The sequence below is a fragment of the Cyanistes caeruleus genome, chromosome 1, assembly GCF_971803275.1.
Source record: "Cyanistes caeruleus chromosome 1, bCyaCae1.hap1.1, whole genome shotgun sequence".
Classification (NCBI taxonomy): Eukaryota; Metazoa; Chordata; class Aves; order Passeriformes; family Paridae; genus Cyanistes; species Cyanistes caeruleus.
Window position 1 is genome coordinate 110710044 of NC_141701.1, and position 19356 is coordinate 110729399.

The 19356-nt window shown below is 37.4% G+C and overlaps 1 protein-coding gene across 12 annotated transcripts in view; it reads right to left on the reverse strand.

The window, feature by feature from the left end:
- ANO10 (anoctamin 10) overlaps nucleotides 1–19356 on the reverse strand; it is a 243284-nt gene that overhangs the window by 22379 nt on the left and 201549 nt on the right. For all 12 annotated transcript variants that reach the window (XM_086850254.1, XM_086850246.1, XM_086850238.1 and 9 more), the window contains one exon: nucleotides 18596–18712. In XM_086850254.1, the coding sequence (XP_086706380.1) occupies nucleotides 18596–18712 (117 nt within the window). The remainder of the gene's footprint in view (nucleotides 1–18595; nucleotides 18713–19356) is intronic.

The window sequence follows — 19356 nt, forward strand, 5'->3', positions numbered from 1 at the left end:
CCATTAATAGTTACAGTGAGAAAATGGAAATGCAGAATGACCTGTAACATATTTAGAGTATAGTATTGGGAAAGGAATATATTTTGTAGGAGTGAGCTCTTTTCATGACTGAGTAAAGACATAATGAGAGCCATACTTCACATTAGGAAAGTTTTATAGCTTCAGATATTCTGAATGAATGTAAAAGTTAAATTTAGTAAGATGTGTTCTGAAGGCAACCTTGTCATTTGAACACCTTTTGAGTCCTTAGGAACAGGGCTGATTGTTGCCTTGGAAACAAAGACTGCTCTAGTGTGTTCATTTCAAGGGATTCAGTCAATTTGAAGTCAAATTTCCAATTGCTAATTTTATAGACAGTGCAGGTGCAAAAGTTTTAAAGATGAGAACAGAAATGGTTTGCAATGCTGTTCCCTGACAACAGTGTATATTTATTTATTTATTTGGCACTGCTCTTGAGAAATGATGATGCTCTTACATAACACTCTCCAGGAAACTCAATTGTATACTGTCCCCCTGCATAAGAGGGTGATTATGATAATGGAGGAAACAAACCTAAAAGTGAAAATGCAAAAACCTTCAGGCATAAACAAACAACGTATAATTTGGTCCTTGTGTTCTTTAAACTGATCTAGGATATTTATAAAAAAATAAACAGGATAACAAGCAAAAAACCACCCAATGCTCTACTTGTATTGATACATTCTTTTTTCCTATGTATCTACATTTAGATAAAATATTTGTGAAAATGAGGACTAACATTTAAAAAGACATTCCATTCATCATTTCAGTGAAGCCACTTCACTTAAATAAAGCACAAAAAAAGGATAGGAAGAGACACTACCAAGCAGGACCTTCGATTGGAGATGACACTCATATTTTCCAAAGCTCAAATTCAGTCTTGTATTAATGGACCCCATTACTCACCCTCAAGAAAATAATGACATTTCTAATTTTGTCCCTTACTTGATCAACATATAAACACTTTCATTTTCAAACAGGATTTAAATTATGGGCCACATTCTTAGCTGGTTTCTACCCATGAAAATACTGACACTTCAGCCTGAAGGAGACTTGTCCCAAGATGCTCCATGTACAGTTAACAGAGAGGAGTAAGTTCCTTCATATTTTGCTTGTAATTCAGGGGGAGATTCCTGAGACTGGTATATTTAAAGCAAGGTTTCCCAGTATACCTATATAATATTCAGTGCAGGTAACTGAATAGTCCTAGCTACGATAGCAAAATGCCAGTACTACATAAATACCTCCAATCAGCTATAGGAATTTTATGCTGCTAGAAATATTTTTTCTTTCTCTCATGCACAGGGCTCCTTAACTTCTATAATCTCTCACTGTCAGGAAGTTACAAAATACATCCCCAGAGCATTCATTCATCAATCCATTTTGCAGAAACTATTGTTTACACTCAATTGTAAAAGAATCATTTGCCCATCTTAAATCTGCATTCTCCATTCCTGCTTGTGAAATTCAACCAGACTCTTCTTCAATATTCCAGGATTTAATATATCTAAACATTTTTCAAGACTAGCCTTGTCTTTCTAATCAAACTGCAAAATCCCTATCTCAAGACTGATAAAAATGGAAGTTATTTTACTACAGAAGGAGCAGTTCATACAGAAAAAAAAATTATTTATTTCCACATTAAGCATATGCAGTACAGCGGCCACAGGCAGCAGATATACCCAAAGGGGGGAAAAAAAAACCCCAACCTTTAAAAACCCCTGAAATAGTAAATAGAATTTAAATGAAGTAGCCACTGAATGATTCAATATTTAAAAATTGTCATGGACAAGTTGATTCAGTATTACCAAAAACCAGCTGTAAGGGTATATGGCTATGTACAGACCCAGAGGCACATGTAGGTGTATAAACGTGTATATGTGGACAGGAGTTAGAGTATTAGGAAAATAAAAATGTACTTCAAATAGAATAAGAGAACTCACAGTTAACACACATTTCAACATGATAATGAAGGCAGGAATTGCTCATTTTTTCTACTGTGAAGACAATAAAATTGCTTGATTTTGGTATCAATGCAAAGCTAAAAAGCAAATGAAGGAACATGATCTTCTAAATGTGCCATGTGCAACTACCTTTTCTGTCACTCCTCCACGTTCCTCAACTTTCAGGTTTCCGTGCTTAGGTTTTTTTGCACCAAGCTTTCTTTGGAAACCATCACATTCTGCTATCACTGAAATGAAAGCCTTCAAGAACTGAGTATTTTGAGTGTGTAACAAAAATGTGTGCATAATGAGGGTAAATTAAATGCAATTTAATCTGTTTGAGAGGCTGGGAGATATTGTTCAAATACTGAATATTGTGATGAGTGAACTGAACAATTCAGAATAGATTCTTTTCTTTCATAGTTCTTTGTTTGTGTCCTTATAAAATCAATGCAAACAAACTGCCTAGCAGAGCAAGGCTGCCATGGGTACTTAAATTACTTTTTTCAGCCCGTTTCTTTTCCTGGATTAATTCCATTGTCACTTTGTGTAGAGCTGTTGAACACTCATAGTGGCAGATAAATGATGTTTACAAAATACTCACTGTACAGGGACTTTAAAATGCCTAACAGCTGATTAGTGTCCAGGGTGAACTGCAACGAGGCAAGGAGTATAGTTATGAAATCAGGTTCAGGGAACTCACTGCATGACAACCTAACAACATCTCTCCCACGGAGATAAGAAATATTAAATTAAGTAAAACAGAGAAATGCGAAACTGGGAAGATTAGAAGAGTCTACACACCAAAATGAATAAAGACAAAAACCCTTTCAGAACAAAACACAATGAACAGAATACAAAAAGCAGGTACAAAATTTGAGAGAGGACATTTGAGAGAGGAAGGGGGGGTGGTGTGACTATTTTTATACCAAACAATTCTGTAAACCATGTTTATTTCATACTCAGGGACACTGTCAGATAAGGGCAACCATCTGGGCACAGATTGACATAAAGAAGTAACTCATTGTAAGAGTAATGAGCTAACTTGTTTGCCCCTTGTTTACCTAAAGATTCAATGCTAAAAGAAACACCATTTTACTTTAACTGGTTCTTTAAGTTATATTGTATGGATTTTCTGGTGATACACTTGACACCTAAGACTGTTGTAGACTGCTGGTCCTGAAATCCCAACTGGAGAAGAAACAACCAGCTCCCCATTTCTTTATAGATAAGGAACCAGTAAGATACAAACTCATGCTGAGGCAAAAAAATTACAGTGCAGCATGATGAACACAGGCTATACATACTGCATATACATTATACCTCCACATGCAAATAATTGTATTACATAAAAACTGCCTACAGAGATATCTCCCAGTGACTAGTGAGTTACACGTGAACAAGATGTTTATGTGAAATATTCTACTTAAACAGAACAGGAACTGTAGGATGGCTTCATAGGGCAATCTTCCTAGACTTGGGAAATCAGGACAGAGATCTTCCTGAAGGAAAAGACATGAATCTCAGTTTGCACTAACAAAGCAAAAAGCATTTGTTCACAAACTAGACATTGAGATCCCAGCAACTGCGAGGTGACAAAATGTGTTTCATGGCACTGAAGAAGGAAAACAGGCTGCAGTAACTTCTGCCAAATGTCTTTTGTAGAGTTCCCAGAAAGCTGAGATTAATGTAGGACCAGCCAAGAGACTGAAATAGCAGAAAGCTTTCTGCAGGAGGTTGGAGGGGAAGGTCTGACACAGCCGAATTGCCCCTCACTCTGGCAGTGAATTGCATCAATGGCACTGTAAGAACAACACCAGATGCAGCAATGCTGGATATGAACACAGATCCCAACTGCAGTTCTGAGAAGCAAGAAGAGCAGGTAACTGGAAGAAGAAGAGGTAACTGGGCTATAGGCTGGACTCACATTCTAGCAGTCTCTAATAAAAAGTGTGCTCAGTTTAGTTCAATGTTGGTCAGGTACAGAGGCTGCAGCTTCATGGTGACTACCCCACGACCGAAGCAAACTGTTTCTGGACAGAGTGAAACTAATACTGCTCTCATTTTGTTTGAACAGTGACCATTATAGCACTCTGTCAGCATTTGGCCTCTGGACATGTGATCTGTGTTCCACAGTATCTGGATGAGAAGAAGCTCCTCGCAAACACTCTATGCCATCTGCATGAAGGCACTGTGCTGCCTTTCCCACCTCTGAGCTAGTTTTTCAGAGACTGAGGGATGAAAAAGAATACTCCTTTGCAAAGCTTAATTCAATTTCTCAATAACTTAAGAAGAGAATGTCTTACAGAGGACTGGTATGTTATCTGTTACAGTTACTACAGATTTCAACCATTTAACCTGTAATATAAATTTAATCTGGCACACTGTCAGGAAGGAGCTGTAGCTATCTGACCAAAGCATGAAGAATCGAGCTCTTACTGCTACCATTAAAACGTGCTGCAGAGGGTGGAAAAGGTTCATCATCAAGCACCTTTCGATCTTGATCTTAAACTGATGGATTAAAGAAGCCTCAGCAGATATTCCCCTCCAATAAATATCTATGCTTTTATTTGCAGGAGAACTGAAGCTGAATCTGTAGAAGATTTTACTAGCAATAACAAAATAACTAGCAAATAAATTGCTGAGCTGCAATTCTGTTTTCCAAATGCAAAGAAATGCTTATTCAGACTGCATATAAACAGCAGGCCTGTCCTCCTAGGTTTAAAAACTCCCCACCATTTCATAGTATTGAAACATATTCCTCTGCATTACAAGTCACTGTATGTGATTCGCTCCTTTATACAGATACTCAGATAAAAAAAAATAAATTAATTTCTCATGGACAGTCAGTTCTGTACCTCTTACAAATTATTGTATTACCTATGAATATTTTAATATGTATGTCTCATGCAATCATGCTGCCACTGCTGCAGAAGTAACAGAGATACCCATTTTCCAAGAGTGCTGCATGTGTTTCCAGGCTGGTTTCAGGCGGGTGGCAGTGAGTTTTGGAAGAGCAGCCAGTGACCTGGAGCATGGGAGAGCTCTTATGTAATATGCTTATACACCTTACATAACCTTCATATACTGTGACAGCCAAACCATCTTCCAGATATTTGACTATCTGACAGCTCTCCCTCTCCAACTCTCTCACTATCCGGCTTTCAAGGACAAAAAATTTTAAAAACTCCTAACAATCCTCTCTCACATCCCCTGCCCGCCAGACTCCCCATATTACAGACACTAATGGCACAATGCTCGCTACCAGCAAAAACAGATGAGGTCTCTGCTTTTTGAACATTTTCACATACATCCCCTGCCAGTAAACCTAACTTTAGAAAAATCACATTTTGCACACACTACAGCCATGGTTTCACAGCAAGAGAAACCTCTGTTTTTACAAGTGCTCTTTCTTCTTCGTCCCCAGTAATTTAATCTCTAGCTGAGTGGATGGCAAATATTAACCAAGGGCATTCACTGAGGAGGAAAGGAAAGAAAATTGTTGTGCAGTTGTCAAGTATTTCACAAAGCTACAACTTTTGAACATATCCTGTGAGAAAACAGTTCTTACCAGCTGATATCTGAGATCATTGCTGATATCAATGCAAAAAACAAGGCACGTTAAGAAAATTACCTTTACTTGCCTTTTCTAGGATATTTGCACAATACATAATGCTGGGGGGTGTTTTTACATGTTTGTTTATAATAATTTCTATCTTGCAAAAAACACTATTTGCAAAATAAAGTCTTTCCAGAAACTCTAGGCATAAATAATGAACTCATATATTCTTGATCAACAAAAAGTTTAACTCCTAGCACATTTTTGTAGCCTAACAGCCTCATTTTGCACCAGTATTAAAATGACACTGACAGAATACAAAAAGAAGAGATGCTATTTTGAGTATGAAACAGCCAGCATTCTTCTTAAGTGCCAGCTCTAAGGAAGTAGAATCACTCAGGTTTTCTTTCCATTGAAGTTGGGACCTTCATTGTGAGATACCCTCTCTTTAACCTTGTCAACAAAAATGGAACACGGAATCTGAGTTTAAAAAGTCGCATTTAGCAGTAGCATGCTTAGAAACACAGTCAGAGGATACAAGATAATTTGACCTAAAAAAGCTAAGAGGCTTTGGGCATTAAAGCAGACTCTCAAATGTTTATCTTAGCGCAACAGTTTTGCCCTCAAAGCTACCCGGTATGATTAATGTTTGCTGGAAAACATTATGCACACACAATACCTAAGCAGAAAGACAGTAACTTTTAAATGCATATCCTCCAGGGAAAGCAGTTGCCTATAGTCAGCTGAACTTTTCAAAACCTGCTTATTGTGACTATAAAGATGCCTTTAAGAAAATAAAGTAAATCAGTAGTTACAAAGGAAAGATGTAACTCAAGTAGGCAGAAAGCAAAGGCTGCTGGAATTTGGCTACACATTATGGAGGTGCTGGCCAGAACTCCCTAAGGAAAATGTCCCCCTAGAACTTCAGGAGATCCCAAACAGCAGGAAGATATAAACTCTTCGCATTTTTAAGTACTCCTTGCATGAAACAAATTCTAAACCCTTCTGCACATAAGTGCCTCTCATAAGAAAGCTAGTTACTAATAGAATGTTTAATTTACAATTAAATAAAAAATTCAGATGCACACTACAACTTTATATAGGAGTCACACATGTAAATCACCCAATATATTAATGAATATGTATCTATTCCTCATCAGTGTGATATTTTCTTCTTCTAAAAAGTTAACAAAGTTTGAAAGACTGGACTTTTTAAGTGTCCCAGCCCAAAGTGATAGAAATTAGCTATTTTAAGAAAATAAACAATATCATGGCACTATTACATTGCGGTGTAACTGTCCAGCATATTTCAAAAACACAACAGGCCATGAGATCAACCACCGCCAAGTCATGATACCTTGTTTAATGACAACTACCAAACTGGCAGTGTTCAAGACTTTTCATGCTTTATCAGAGTAACCAATTTTCCATGAAAAAAGAGGAGGAAAGTACCCTTAGTACCCAATATCCCCACTATAGTGGCAAGAAACAGATTAGGTAAATCAATTCAGGTACTGTAATGGGGTGGAAGAAAAGAAACTACAGGAATCTTGCCAACTTGAATTTTCCCAAATTTGCTTATTGGTCTGGCATTCCTTGTGTTAGCAAAATGTTAACCTGGCCTCCAAGAAAGAGGACTATTTGCACCAATGCACATTATTTGACCATCTATACACAAACAGAGGAAAAAAGGAGTCAGCTAAAGCCCTGAAGCATGTGATTTGATTATACTAATTGTCTTAAAGCAAATTTGCAAGCGTCATTAACAAGCTATATCAGGCCATCATATTTTCCACAAAGCCCATAAAAAAAGTTACAGAAACTCAAATTCATGTATTACAGAAGCCAAAAGGACCTCCATGACAATTTAGCCAAATACCTCATCTCATATGTAAAAGCTAAAGACTTTTTCCCACCAAACCAAATGAAAACATATAAAACATCTGCAAACCATCAACCTATATCCTTGGCACCAAGAATTATGAGTTGTGGCACTTCTGCTAAAGGATACTGTGGACTCTAAAACCAAAAATGGTTCAAAAGGGAGCAGAACACTACCATGAAAGAGAGAATAACTGAATATTACTAAACACTAAGATACTGCATCTGTCTTAGAGAAATCAAGAGCTAGAAATGACTGGAAATTGTGAGAGTTTTAGGAGGAAGCACACCACCTAGTTGCCACACTTCCCTGCTCTTTTCTACACATTTATTTGTGGATGCTGGTAAAGATGGCACACTATCTGATAAAAGTTCTTTTTGTCCCTCACACGCTTGTTTTCTAGTCTGGACCAACATTCACCTATTTGCACAGATACAAAATCACGCCTGCTTTATGTAATGTCTGATTTCAGACACTGGGCCACATGATGTTTTTATCAAGAAGGTCTCCCACTACACTTCCACACACTAGAAAATACGTACCTACATAACTTACATAACGACATCTCTCACCCTTTTCTCGACAAGCTAAATAAATTGTCCCTAAATAACCTCCCCTGTATTATGGCAGCAAAGGTTACAAACTGCTGGTTCAGGCTGTCAATTTATGAGAACCACTTGTACATGTATTAAAAAGAACTGATGATATTGGAACAAAAGGCTTATAAATGTCCCTGTGGTAGACAGAGACTTCTCACACACGCATCTTAAATGTCCATTAGTTGGAAAAAGTATCTGAGCTTTATCTCTGCAGACTTTCTTATCATCATCTCCTGGATTCTTGTATGCCATCAGAGCTCCTTTCTGATTCCCTTGATAATACAAGTGCTACCAGTCTCCTCACAAGGAAGCTAGCTCTTGCTAGCTGGAAATGAAGAAAAAAGCAAATTAGAACTTCTTTCTGGTTGATACCTCATGCCTGCTTCTAGGGAAGTGACTTAACATAGGGTCCTGGTTTTGTTGCCTGAGCTGGCACAGGGAGAAAAAGGGACTGTCAATCTCCCTTCCCCTTCATGCACAGAATCTCTGCATCTTCCTCAGACACTGGACATCCTGTCACGACCTGTAAAGGGATCAAGTTTTCTGCAGTTCCTCATCACTTACCAGTTTTATTTCAATCAAACAGTGTCTACCACTGAACAGTGTATCTCCACCACAGTTGCACAATCATTAATGAAAATACTAGTTTCCTCACCATATCTGTGAAACACATACACTAAATTTTGCTGGTGCTGTCCTGCCACATACACATATTCAACTTGGAGTCAGAGTGCTTAAATTTCTACCAGTGACAGAGGTTGGACTTTTTTTGATACATGCATAGCACATTTTCACAAAACAAATCTCTCATACAGTTCAAAGTGTTCCAGAAAAAAAAAAGATGGATTTTATTTTAATCATCCAAAGCAAATAGGAGAAAACTCCAAAAACCTCTCTGACAAAATGTCACTCTGCAGGAAGTGTTTATTTTAAAAATATGACCTTTCCTAGTCCACAAGGAGCTTCAGTTATACCAGCTAGCTCAACATGGGGATGTGGGCTGGATGATTTCTATCTGTCCCTTCAAAACTACACCAATCTACAATTATACGAAATCACAAACTCTTAAAGAACATGTTTAAATATAGTCTAGGTGTCAGTCTGGATACTGGCAAAGGGCAAAATTATCTATGACATTATAGCAAAACTCCTTATATCTTGGATACAGCAAGTCTTAGAAAACAGGCACTGACACAGAACACATACTTGCTAATTATCTATGAACAAGTGGGTGGTGTCTATTCTACAACAGAGATAGCTACATCAGACAATCATTTTTTAGCTGATATGGATGAGCATATGTAGAGTTTGAAGAAGCACTCTAATACAAGGGAGTTAAAACAAATAAAACCACCTTTGTTGGACCAAGCCGCTTCATATCCGTCTGTTCACTTGGAAGGTTTTCCTCAGCACAAATTTGACTACATTCAAATGTTTGAATTATCACAAATTTTGAGAAGCAGCAAAAAGGACAAGTAGACAAAATCGGGTTGCCAAATAATATGCATAAATTACAAGACTATAAATGAAATATGAATTGGTAATTTGTTCTAAAAAATGATGAGTGGCAGAAAAACCCCAAGCCAAAATTCAAATGTTGCCATATGTTGTCCAGCCTGTGGGAACTCAGTGAGTCCATCACTTGCACTATCTGCCAGGCAGGTATCCCCAGACAGACACCTCAAGAGACAGAGGCATTCAAAGACTGAAACCTCATGCAATGCAGTCTTTGCTAGTTTTGGAGAAGGAAGAGAAACCATTCCATCCAACCTGAACTCCAACTAGATGAGAGGGTGAGGGTGAGGAAAGGTAATGCTTTAAGACAGGTTTGTAGGAAAAAAACCCCAATATCTTAGTGGATATTACTGGTACAGAGCAGTAGTTGGGAGAGCTGCAACACAAATTGTCACTGCTTGTGTGACAGGAATCCAAGCCACGCAGGACAGCATTCACTCTGTGACAGTCAAAGAGGAGGGGTCTCTGCAGTAAGAGATCCCTGATGAGATTAAAGCTCAAGCCATAGCTGTAGCAGGAAGTGTAAGGACAGATGGATTCAGTAAGGTACAGATCAAAGAGTCAGTAGCATCTCATCTCTTACTTTGGAGCACAGTCCTTGACTGTACTAAGGGATTCTGCTGTCTATTGTGAATCAAGTGAAAATGTTCTGTATTTATATACACTGGTGGACACTGTTTATATCTGATTTGCCTGTACCTACCTGTGCTTATAATGTAACCTGTGGCCTCCCCATTAAAATAATGCCTCTAACTTGCAGGTTCAGGTCAACACCATAGATTGGAAAAAAAGGGAAAATAAGGCACAGTGGAGACAATTACCAATTTTTTACCTTTTTTAAATCACCCTCTCAATACATTTTCAACTACACCCGCTCTTTAGGCGCCAGGAGAAGGTAAAGAATTAGGTATTTGAAAGTGCCAGAAGCAGCAGTCCATGAAACTACCTTTATGAAGTTCTCTGTGATGGAAGTGAAGAACATTTGCACAAAGACTACTCTAACATACAAAAAGCACGTGTGTATGTATAACACAATTAAGTATTAATACACATTACTGAATTTAAACAAAATGTACACACATTAACTACTTATTTTTCTTTTTATGTTATCCAGACAAGCAATTAACATCTCATTTTGGAATAAAAATGAATCAATATGGCAAGAACTATTTGCCACAAGTTTTACTGAAACTGCAGATGTAGGTCAGAGTATTATTTCTCATACCACGGAAAGTGTAAGTATTCAAGGCAGTACCAGGAGGCACAGAGATTTTTTCAAAATCAAAAATGAACAAAAGCCCAGTGGCTGGGTAGGAATCACCATTATCAGGCTATGCAGCATGTGCAAAGATATGGTACAAGTGTTATCACTAGCAATATGCAGACATGAACCACTTTTAAATTTTTTCCTCTTTTTCAGGAATTCTGTGGGTTCCTACTCTTTGGTCTCCAGTTACATCTCAGAAAGAGCTCCTCTTTTAGACAGGATGACAGAGATCTTCTTGGGAGGAAGGGTGGTAGTGCTATAATCAGTAATAGTTAAACATCTAAAATTTATCTGAAATCATCATCTCCAAAAAGTTGAGATGTATCCTGCTTATTGTCTTCCTGCTCACAGAGAAAGCTTCCCAGAGTCAAGTTTAATTATTTCAAGTAAACTAGCATTTCCTCTTAAAGTCCATTGTTCTCACTGGAATTTTTTTTTGAGGTGACATAGGGAAAAGGATATTTAAAATGCAATAGGTGTGTATCAGTCCATAGCTGCTTGCAACGACTGCATTTTTTATCATCAATTTCTATTCAATTCTATAAAGATAATACTATTATCAAAGCATGGTAAGTGTAACCCCATGGGATTAATTTATTTTCAAAGAATTTAAACATAAGAAGAGATTTAATTTTTACTTCTCACTCTAGTCCCTCACCTTCTCTATAACAGTTACAACTACATTTAGAAGTCTCTAACTACAGACACATGAATCCCCTGTAAAAAGCTGTTACCCGAGCTCTTGAGATCAAATCTCGCTGTGCACTTTACCCTCATTTGTATGGGAAGTGGAATAGCCTCTTGCCTTGCATTCAAACACATAATTGGGATCCCCTCTAGGTTCTGAAACTATGAAAGGCTCATATTGCTGCAGCAGTCTTACAGTAGGAACAATTTTAACCTAGTTTTTATCCTATCCCCTTACTCCAGGTTTTCTTGTTGAGATCACATCTTGTCAGTGACCTGGGACATCAGGCAAAAAGAGAGTACTGAACTGACTGATGTTCATTCCACCACCAGGCTCTAGGTCAGGATTTGAAAAAAGGTAAAATGAATTATCTTTCCAGAGAGACTCAGCTGTTATGGAAACACAATGTGATGCACGATTTTACCCCTAGCAACAGCCACAGAGAACAAACGGGTTGTTGAAAAAGTAAGTTACACCTGCTAGGAAGTTGGCACATTATTTGTTTCTGTTCCCATTAAGAGCACACTAAAGTATGATCTACCATCTTATTATACCTATTTAAAAGTTTATATTTATACTGTTAGTTCTCAAGGGCCACATAGTTAAATGTTTAACTTATTCCCAACCAGACAGACTTGCTGTCATCTCACCATCAGCTGAAAAGTAGCAGATGACAAAAATCTCTTTCCCAAACTTCATTTTACTTTTCTTTTCTTAAAGAACCACATTTTATTTTTGTTTTGATAACCCTTTTCTATTGAAAGAAATTTTCATTAACATACTCTCAAGCAATCTACAGGATTAAAGGAATTCATGTTTAAAATACTCTGTCAAAACTATGTTTGAGCACAGTCTGTTCTATGACTGGGTGCAAGTCTTTCTGTGCTTAAAAAAACTGTTATGAAAATATAATGAATCTTACCTGCTGCTACCAAACATATGTAAATGTTAAATTGACATGCCTGAAAGTCTTCTGCCTATTCACCAGGATAAAAACTGCATTTGTGAAGTAACAGGTTTGGCCTTTTAAAAAAACCTACAGCAACCAACAATGATTAGCATTTGTTCTATTTTATCATCAGCTGTGAGTAACATCTGATTACATAAACCTGTGGAACCTATGAAGGAAAGTGCAGCTACATATTTCTTCAGAAAAAAAAATGAGGCTTTGTTAAAAATAATGCGTTTTTTTTCTTTAGAAACCATGCTATTTTTAAGGATTTTTGTTGGGGAGGGTGGTGTCAAAACATAAAGCAAGTGGTTTATTTGCTTGCATTCTGTTTTAACCTAAATTCAATGTTTGAGCTCAAGTTTCATCAGCCTTTCTTACAGGCTGTTTTACAAATCTTAGATTATTTGAATGAAATCTTTTCAATCTTTTTTTTGTCGGCTACTTGCCCTTCCTCCTGTCTGACTGCAGCCTTGTGTTTATTCAGCATTGCCAGCAAGCATGGAATAAGCTTCAGGGGTGTTTTGAGGGCAGTCCTGAAACTACAGGTCCCTCTAAATTCTAGTAATTATAGCATCAAATAAGGCAGAAATCCACTGAGTTTGCTTCCAATTCACAAAAAACTGTCTTCAGTTCCCATTTTGCATGATAAATAAACAGGATATTAAGAACTTATGCTCTTCCAGTGTCAGACAGCTAAAAAAGAAAGATTCTGTTCTCTTCCTTCCCCCACAAAAAAAGAAGGGTCATTTCTGAGGGTCACTGATAAGACAAGCAGCTCTTGGCCCATCACATCCATAGTCATATTTTGAGACACACGATATGCTAGTACATAGAAAATCTCTGCAACAAAAACAGCTTGAAGAGGTGAAAGGAGAATGCACAAATGTCACACAGTACAGAAGACCTTAAGTTAGCAATACTTCTGTTTTGATCTGAGCTGAAGAAAGCTGTTCTCAGAGAGGCTACACACTCTAACAGGACAGCACAGTGTATCCCTTCTGGAAAGGATGTGATTAGTGTTAGTGGGTACTGTTCCCAGGGGAAATGGCAAGCTTCAGCAAGTGCAGTCAGAAACCAGAAAGCTTTGCTGTTATTAAAGCTGCTGCAGTGTGGTGAATTGTAATGATAAGGCACTGAAATTACTTGAATCAGAAGGCTTTCACTGAGAGAACAGCAACATTCACATACCAAAACACCTGCAGAAGGAGGGAGGAAGGGTTTAAACTTTCCCTATGACTGCACCTAGGTGAACAGACACCTGTCTCTTTCTGTCATTGTCTCATTGCTCTTTTCAGAATGAAGCTTGTTAACACACTGTGATGTTTTGAAGAAGCCTCTGGTCAGTGATGATGATGCAGAGATCAGTCACAGCATTCCTAATTTCCTGCATTTCCTTGAGAGGGAACTGAGACACAAGACCCATTTTCAGGAAATGGTTGACATTGCTGGGAGAAATCCTAGTGAATGTTATTCTACTACATTTGTTGTACATGTACAACTACTGTTGTTATACTACTGTTGCTTAAAAACACCCTGTTATTCTGCTGGAAATCACTAGGAAGGAACAGTGTTGACTTACAAACACCTGGACATCACTCTGAAGCAACTGAAGCAATTGTTTGTGGATGTCCAGACTATACCACTGCCATTAAGCAAAGGCATACGAATGGTACAACTGCCAAGGGAGATACTGCATGAAAGAGCAAAAGGTCTTAACTGCATTGCTTTATCACTTTCTGAACAGAAATACACCAGGGAGTTATGATAAAGGACGCTTCTTTTCATGGCTGTTAGTTTTCACTAAGCCTGACCCTTTTCATTACTGCCAGTTGAGGAAGGTGACAGCTGTCAATCAGATGACTGGGCCCTTTACTCATGAGCCTGTTGTGTGTCTGGAGTCACTTTCTGGTGGAATATTTACAGATGGACACCAGATACCTAACAGATGGACACACTTCTTCAGAGGAAGCACTGAAAGGCTTCACATATCAGAAGGAAAAGGCTTTCCTGTTAAAAGATGCCGCCCACTGATGGCTAGAACACTAAGGAAGGAAGCAAGAGCACAGGCATGATAGGATGTTTATAGATTAGGTCCCGTTGGAGGTAAGGGATGGGGATGAAATTGGAAAGGGATGCAAAAAGCAAAAAATCCTCTATATCTGCATTTCTGCTCCAACTTAAGGATAGTTTTTCTCCTCCACAGTTACTCTGAAAAAGCCAATTCTTGCATGAAAATGTGTTTCTCTATTGTTGCCATCAGGGCTATGCTTACTTTGCTCAAAGATTGACGTAGGAGAGGCTCTAAGGAAAAACATCTTTACCCAATTTATATAATTCAGACATTTTAATGCAAAAGTAGCACAAAAAAATGAGCATTTTTGTATCAAAGAGCTTGTGTTCTCAGAGCTTGTATTGATGCTGTGTAAGTAGTTGCACTTTGTGAAAGATAGGCCATTCCCCATCATTTAACACTCTATCCTTCCTTGAAAAATATCTACTAGTTATACATCGTTGTTACTATCTGTATTTCATGATCCAAAAATAATCACATGAATAATTATTTTTTCCCAATTGGGATGTCTTTTTCCTGGGTCTAGTTTCAGTGCAGCAAAAAGGTATTTATTTGATGTTTGCCTCAGCTGGAAGAAGGTAATACTGGAGAAATCTCCTAATACCTGAAAACATGACTGTAATCTAGTCCATAAAATGAAAATTATTTATCTGTGGTTGTCTTGTGTTTCTGCAATTTTTTTATTCTTTTATAAGGATATATGGCTCACCCAACTCCAGCCATGAAGGCTTTTTGTCTGTTCATTAAGCTTTGTTCTATCCAGAAGCTGAAGTATTTATTAGAGAAGCTGTTACTGTCACTGCCCTGAAAACGCTAGATAGTGACCTCACACACAAGTTTTATATCATTATTTCCATGTACAATGTATGCAGTGGTAATTCCTGAACCACTGGAGAATTAACTGACTGTTCCCTAGCTGCCTCCAGGCACATCTATACTTAGTCTTCCCTAAAATAAGAACTAGACCAAAGAGCATGGCATGCTTCTGCACTTGCAGCAAGTACATGCAACAACAGAGTACTGCAAAGATGCAAGGAGAGTCTCGGGCACCACATTCCACTTTACCAAGTGGTTCCTTCCCTTCCTTTCTGATGCTCACCAGAAAAGGGCCCATCACTCTGGCAGCAGACACTACCCATTTCTAGCAGCCCATTATCCAGACTTCCTTCTGGGCAACAAAGAACCTGACAACACTTCAGGGAATGTGAAAGCAGTCGCCCCTGCTCCTCTTCCAAGAATTTTGATCCATAATCTCTTTACTCCTCTAAGATAAAATTCACATTAAGTTATTTTCTGGGCCAGCTCCCCCCAAAAATAGAGTCTAACCAGCCTCCTCTATCATTCTTTACATTGAAGGATACCAGGGAAATTTGAAGCAAAATCTACAGCTGTAGCATATCCCCAATCTGGATTCAGAAAGATTAACATACTTTGAGTTACATTAACAAACTTTATCATGATACTAGGACTGTATCATAACAAAATATTTTAAAAAATAAATCACATTATTCAACCCATTCCACAGTCTTAACACAAACTATTTAAAGAAGAATGCTTCAAAGAAACATTTCAGGAGTTCCTAAAAAATCTTCCCCAAAGTTTGAGAACTTCAAAACAAGACTAACATTCCAATATAAAATAACTTTTTTTTTAATGGTGTTTTTTACCATATAGAAGTTTTATTTAATAAGCTCTAATGATGATCGTTCATCTCTGTTAGAGCAGTGAGACACTCTATTTCCTAAAATCCCTTTCAAACAGACACTCAAGTCTTCAAATGGATTTGAACACAGAATAGTTACAGTCCCACTGCACCACATTAAAAAACAATTAGCTTAGCATTAATGAAAATGTAAAAGTGCTCCCACTGCCTAAAGTTAAGGATGCCAAGCATAATCAATACAATTGTTCAAAGCAGCTGTATTAGGAGAGCTTCTCTCCACACACTGTATACAAAGCCTAATAATCTGTTTTGGCATCTCAGAGGTTTAAGTGTGGCATTGTTAATACCCTTCTAACAGCTACATCCCAAGACAGCAGTACTCTCAAAGATTACATGGTAAAACACAACGGAATGCTTGTCTGGATAGCATCATGAAAGCAATGTGATGCATACTTGCACCAAAGTATACAAACCAGTTTCTCCATAACATTTGATCCCACAACATATCTACCCCAGATGTTTATGCCTGTTGTTTTAAATACATGTTTTGGGGAATTTTTTTCTTATTTTTTGCTTGAAAGTAAGGTATACAGCATAAACTACCATGCTGACTCTCAGTAACAAGAGGAAGAAATAGAAAATGTGATTCTGAAATAAAAGTTTTGGTACCTTTTTGCAGCGCCAATGTACTACTTTTAAATGCAGATATTTTTCACTCAAAAAAACCCACTAAAGAACAAGGAAAAAAGCCCAAGTATCTACATGTCTGTGGCATACACAGCACAGTATCAATCAGGGGAAATCTAAAAAGGTGATGGCATATACTTGCATTTAAACTACTTATCAAGGCACTTGAAGCTCAGCCAATACTCTTCCTAGATCCTTTAGGAAGTCTGAAAGTATAGGTGAGAACTAGGCCAGGCTTCTGGTTTTTGCTGAAATTCAGACTAACTTTTTGCTACTGAATTAATGAAGCAACCCTGAAAAACTGAGAATCAGGCCTATATGGCTGTAGGAATGCACAGATGCTGGGATAGGAGATGAAGACCCTACTGCTGACATGCACACTCATATTGAAAGAGACTGGAACATTGTGACTAAAGGTGACTATATTCACTTGACCTTAACGTTCCAGTGGGTGACCTAGTTTTGCCTGTCTACAAAATGAAAACAGAGAAAGAACAGCTGAAATAGAAATGTAGTCCTGTTCCTTTTAATATTATCTAAAAACCCCATGAGATCCCTGGCCAGCTCCTGGTAACTTCACACTGACCTACTAGAGAAAAGCAAAACCAAACTATCAGGCATTAGATAGGAGTGTAATTTGGATTTTGTTTGTTATGGCTGATTAAGAAAGACAGCACCGACCTCAATATCGATGTTCTAGTATCACACAAAACTGTGGGATTTTAACTACAAAAGGCAGTGTATCGTTTACAGACTCAGTTTGTTCAGAATCAAGAGATCATTTTGTCACATGCAGCTGCAGTAGATACTTTAAAAAGTAACCTTCCATTTTACACACATAATAAATAGGATAGAAGAGTTTACACACATGCATGTTGAGCACACAAAGAACATGTTAATGTAAAACCATTCTCTGGAGTGTGAAAATATCTGAAATAACGATGAACAGGGAAACCAGTGTCTGCAGCTCAATGCTGGAGCTTTTATTCTTAGTTTGCTTTCTGATATGTAAGATAGCTTAGAAATCCCATCTAGCATTGTACAGTCAGAAACTCCTAAAGAACGCTACCACTGCAAAACCAGCTCTGTAGAATCTGTATCCTACTGAAACTAATTCCATGCAACTCCTTACCTCTTGTGATCTCCACCAGTGGCTCTAAAAAATCATTTGTTAAAACAGAAATTTTCAGTAAAACAATCTAGTTCCTTACTTTCCTAAACTGCATTGGAATGCTTGTTAAATATATTGTAGAATATACCTTTTACACAATAAAATGAGAATACTGTATGGACAGGAAAATAAGGCAACATTACTATTTGCTCACATGTATATACTTCTCAACACAATTATATCAAACATGTTCAGACTGTTTACAATTTCTGATTAATACTAGAGCCAAGCTAACTGTTTACTAGTGATGGTATTTCAGAAATGAAAGAAATTCTGGTGTTGTAATAACAGACACCTCCAGGGGATGAAATTAGGTTTTATAGAGCCCAATATCCTTTAAAAGTGACAATATAAAAACAAAGTATGTTTGCACACACAAGGACAACAGACATTATAAGGTGCTACATAATCAGCCACACCAGGAATTTCAAGCTGTCTGAACGGGCAGATCATTTTCCTGGTGTGTATTTGCATACATTGGTGGGTTGCAAGAACAGATAAATAGGTTAAAACTCTGTGCTCCACTTCTTAAGCAATGACAGATTAAGAGAAAATGAAGCTGCATCTGAAATGCTCTTACCTGTTGTTTGAGAGCCTCTAAAGATTCAAATTCCAATTTGGCGAGTTTCATCTGGATATCTCTTGGTTTATCGGGAATTACAAAAGCCATGATGAACTTTATTGCTAGTAGCAAGTGCTGTGAAAAAAAAGGGAAAAGGAAAAATTTGTTTTATAGAGTTGGAAGCATGGAGAGAACAGCATATTTCTAAATTTTAATAATAGAAGTTTAAACAATGATTTCTTGTGATACGTACAACACAGCTTACTATAACCACATTAGGCCTCAGCTACTCCATATTTTTTCTGTTAGGAGTCATTCATAATTTGAATCTAAACACAGATAGTCTGCCTTATTTTCATAGTAATCCTACTGTCACTATATACTATAATATTCTAATTGAATTTTGTATTTGTGATGCCAGGTAAAATAACAGCTTTTAAAACATACTATTGGTGAATAGGAATTGAATATATTATATACTGCACTCAGGAAACACAGTTTCAGAGTGAATTTTTTACATGTCTATAAATATATATATATATAAAAATACATATCAGATCAAATTATAACAACATACATATGTGAATGTACACATATATGAACGTTACAATACAAATTAAACAAGCTATTGTAAAAGATATGAACAACACAGAATTTCTGCATTAGAGAAGTTACTAAAATCAAAAACATTCCTGAGACCATCAGAAGAGAACAAAACTAAGTAAAATATAATCCTTAAAGAAGTGGCACACTCATGAAGAGAAACTTTTCAGGAAATG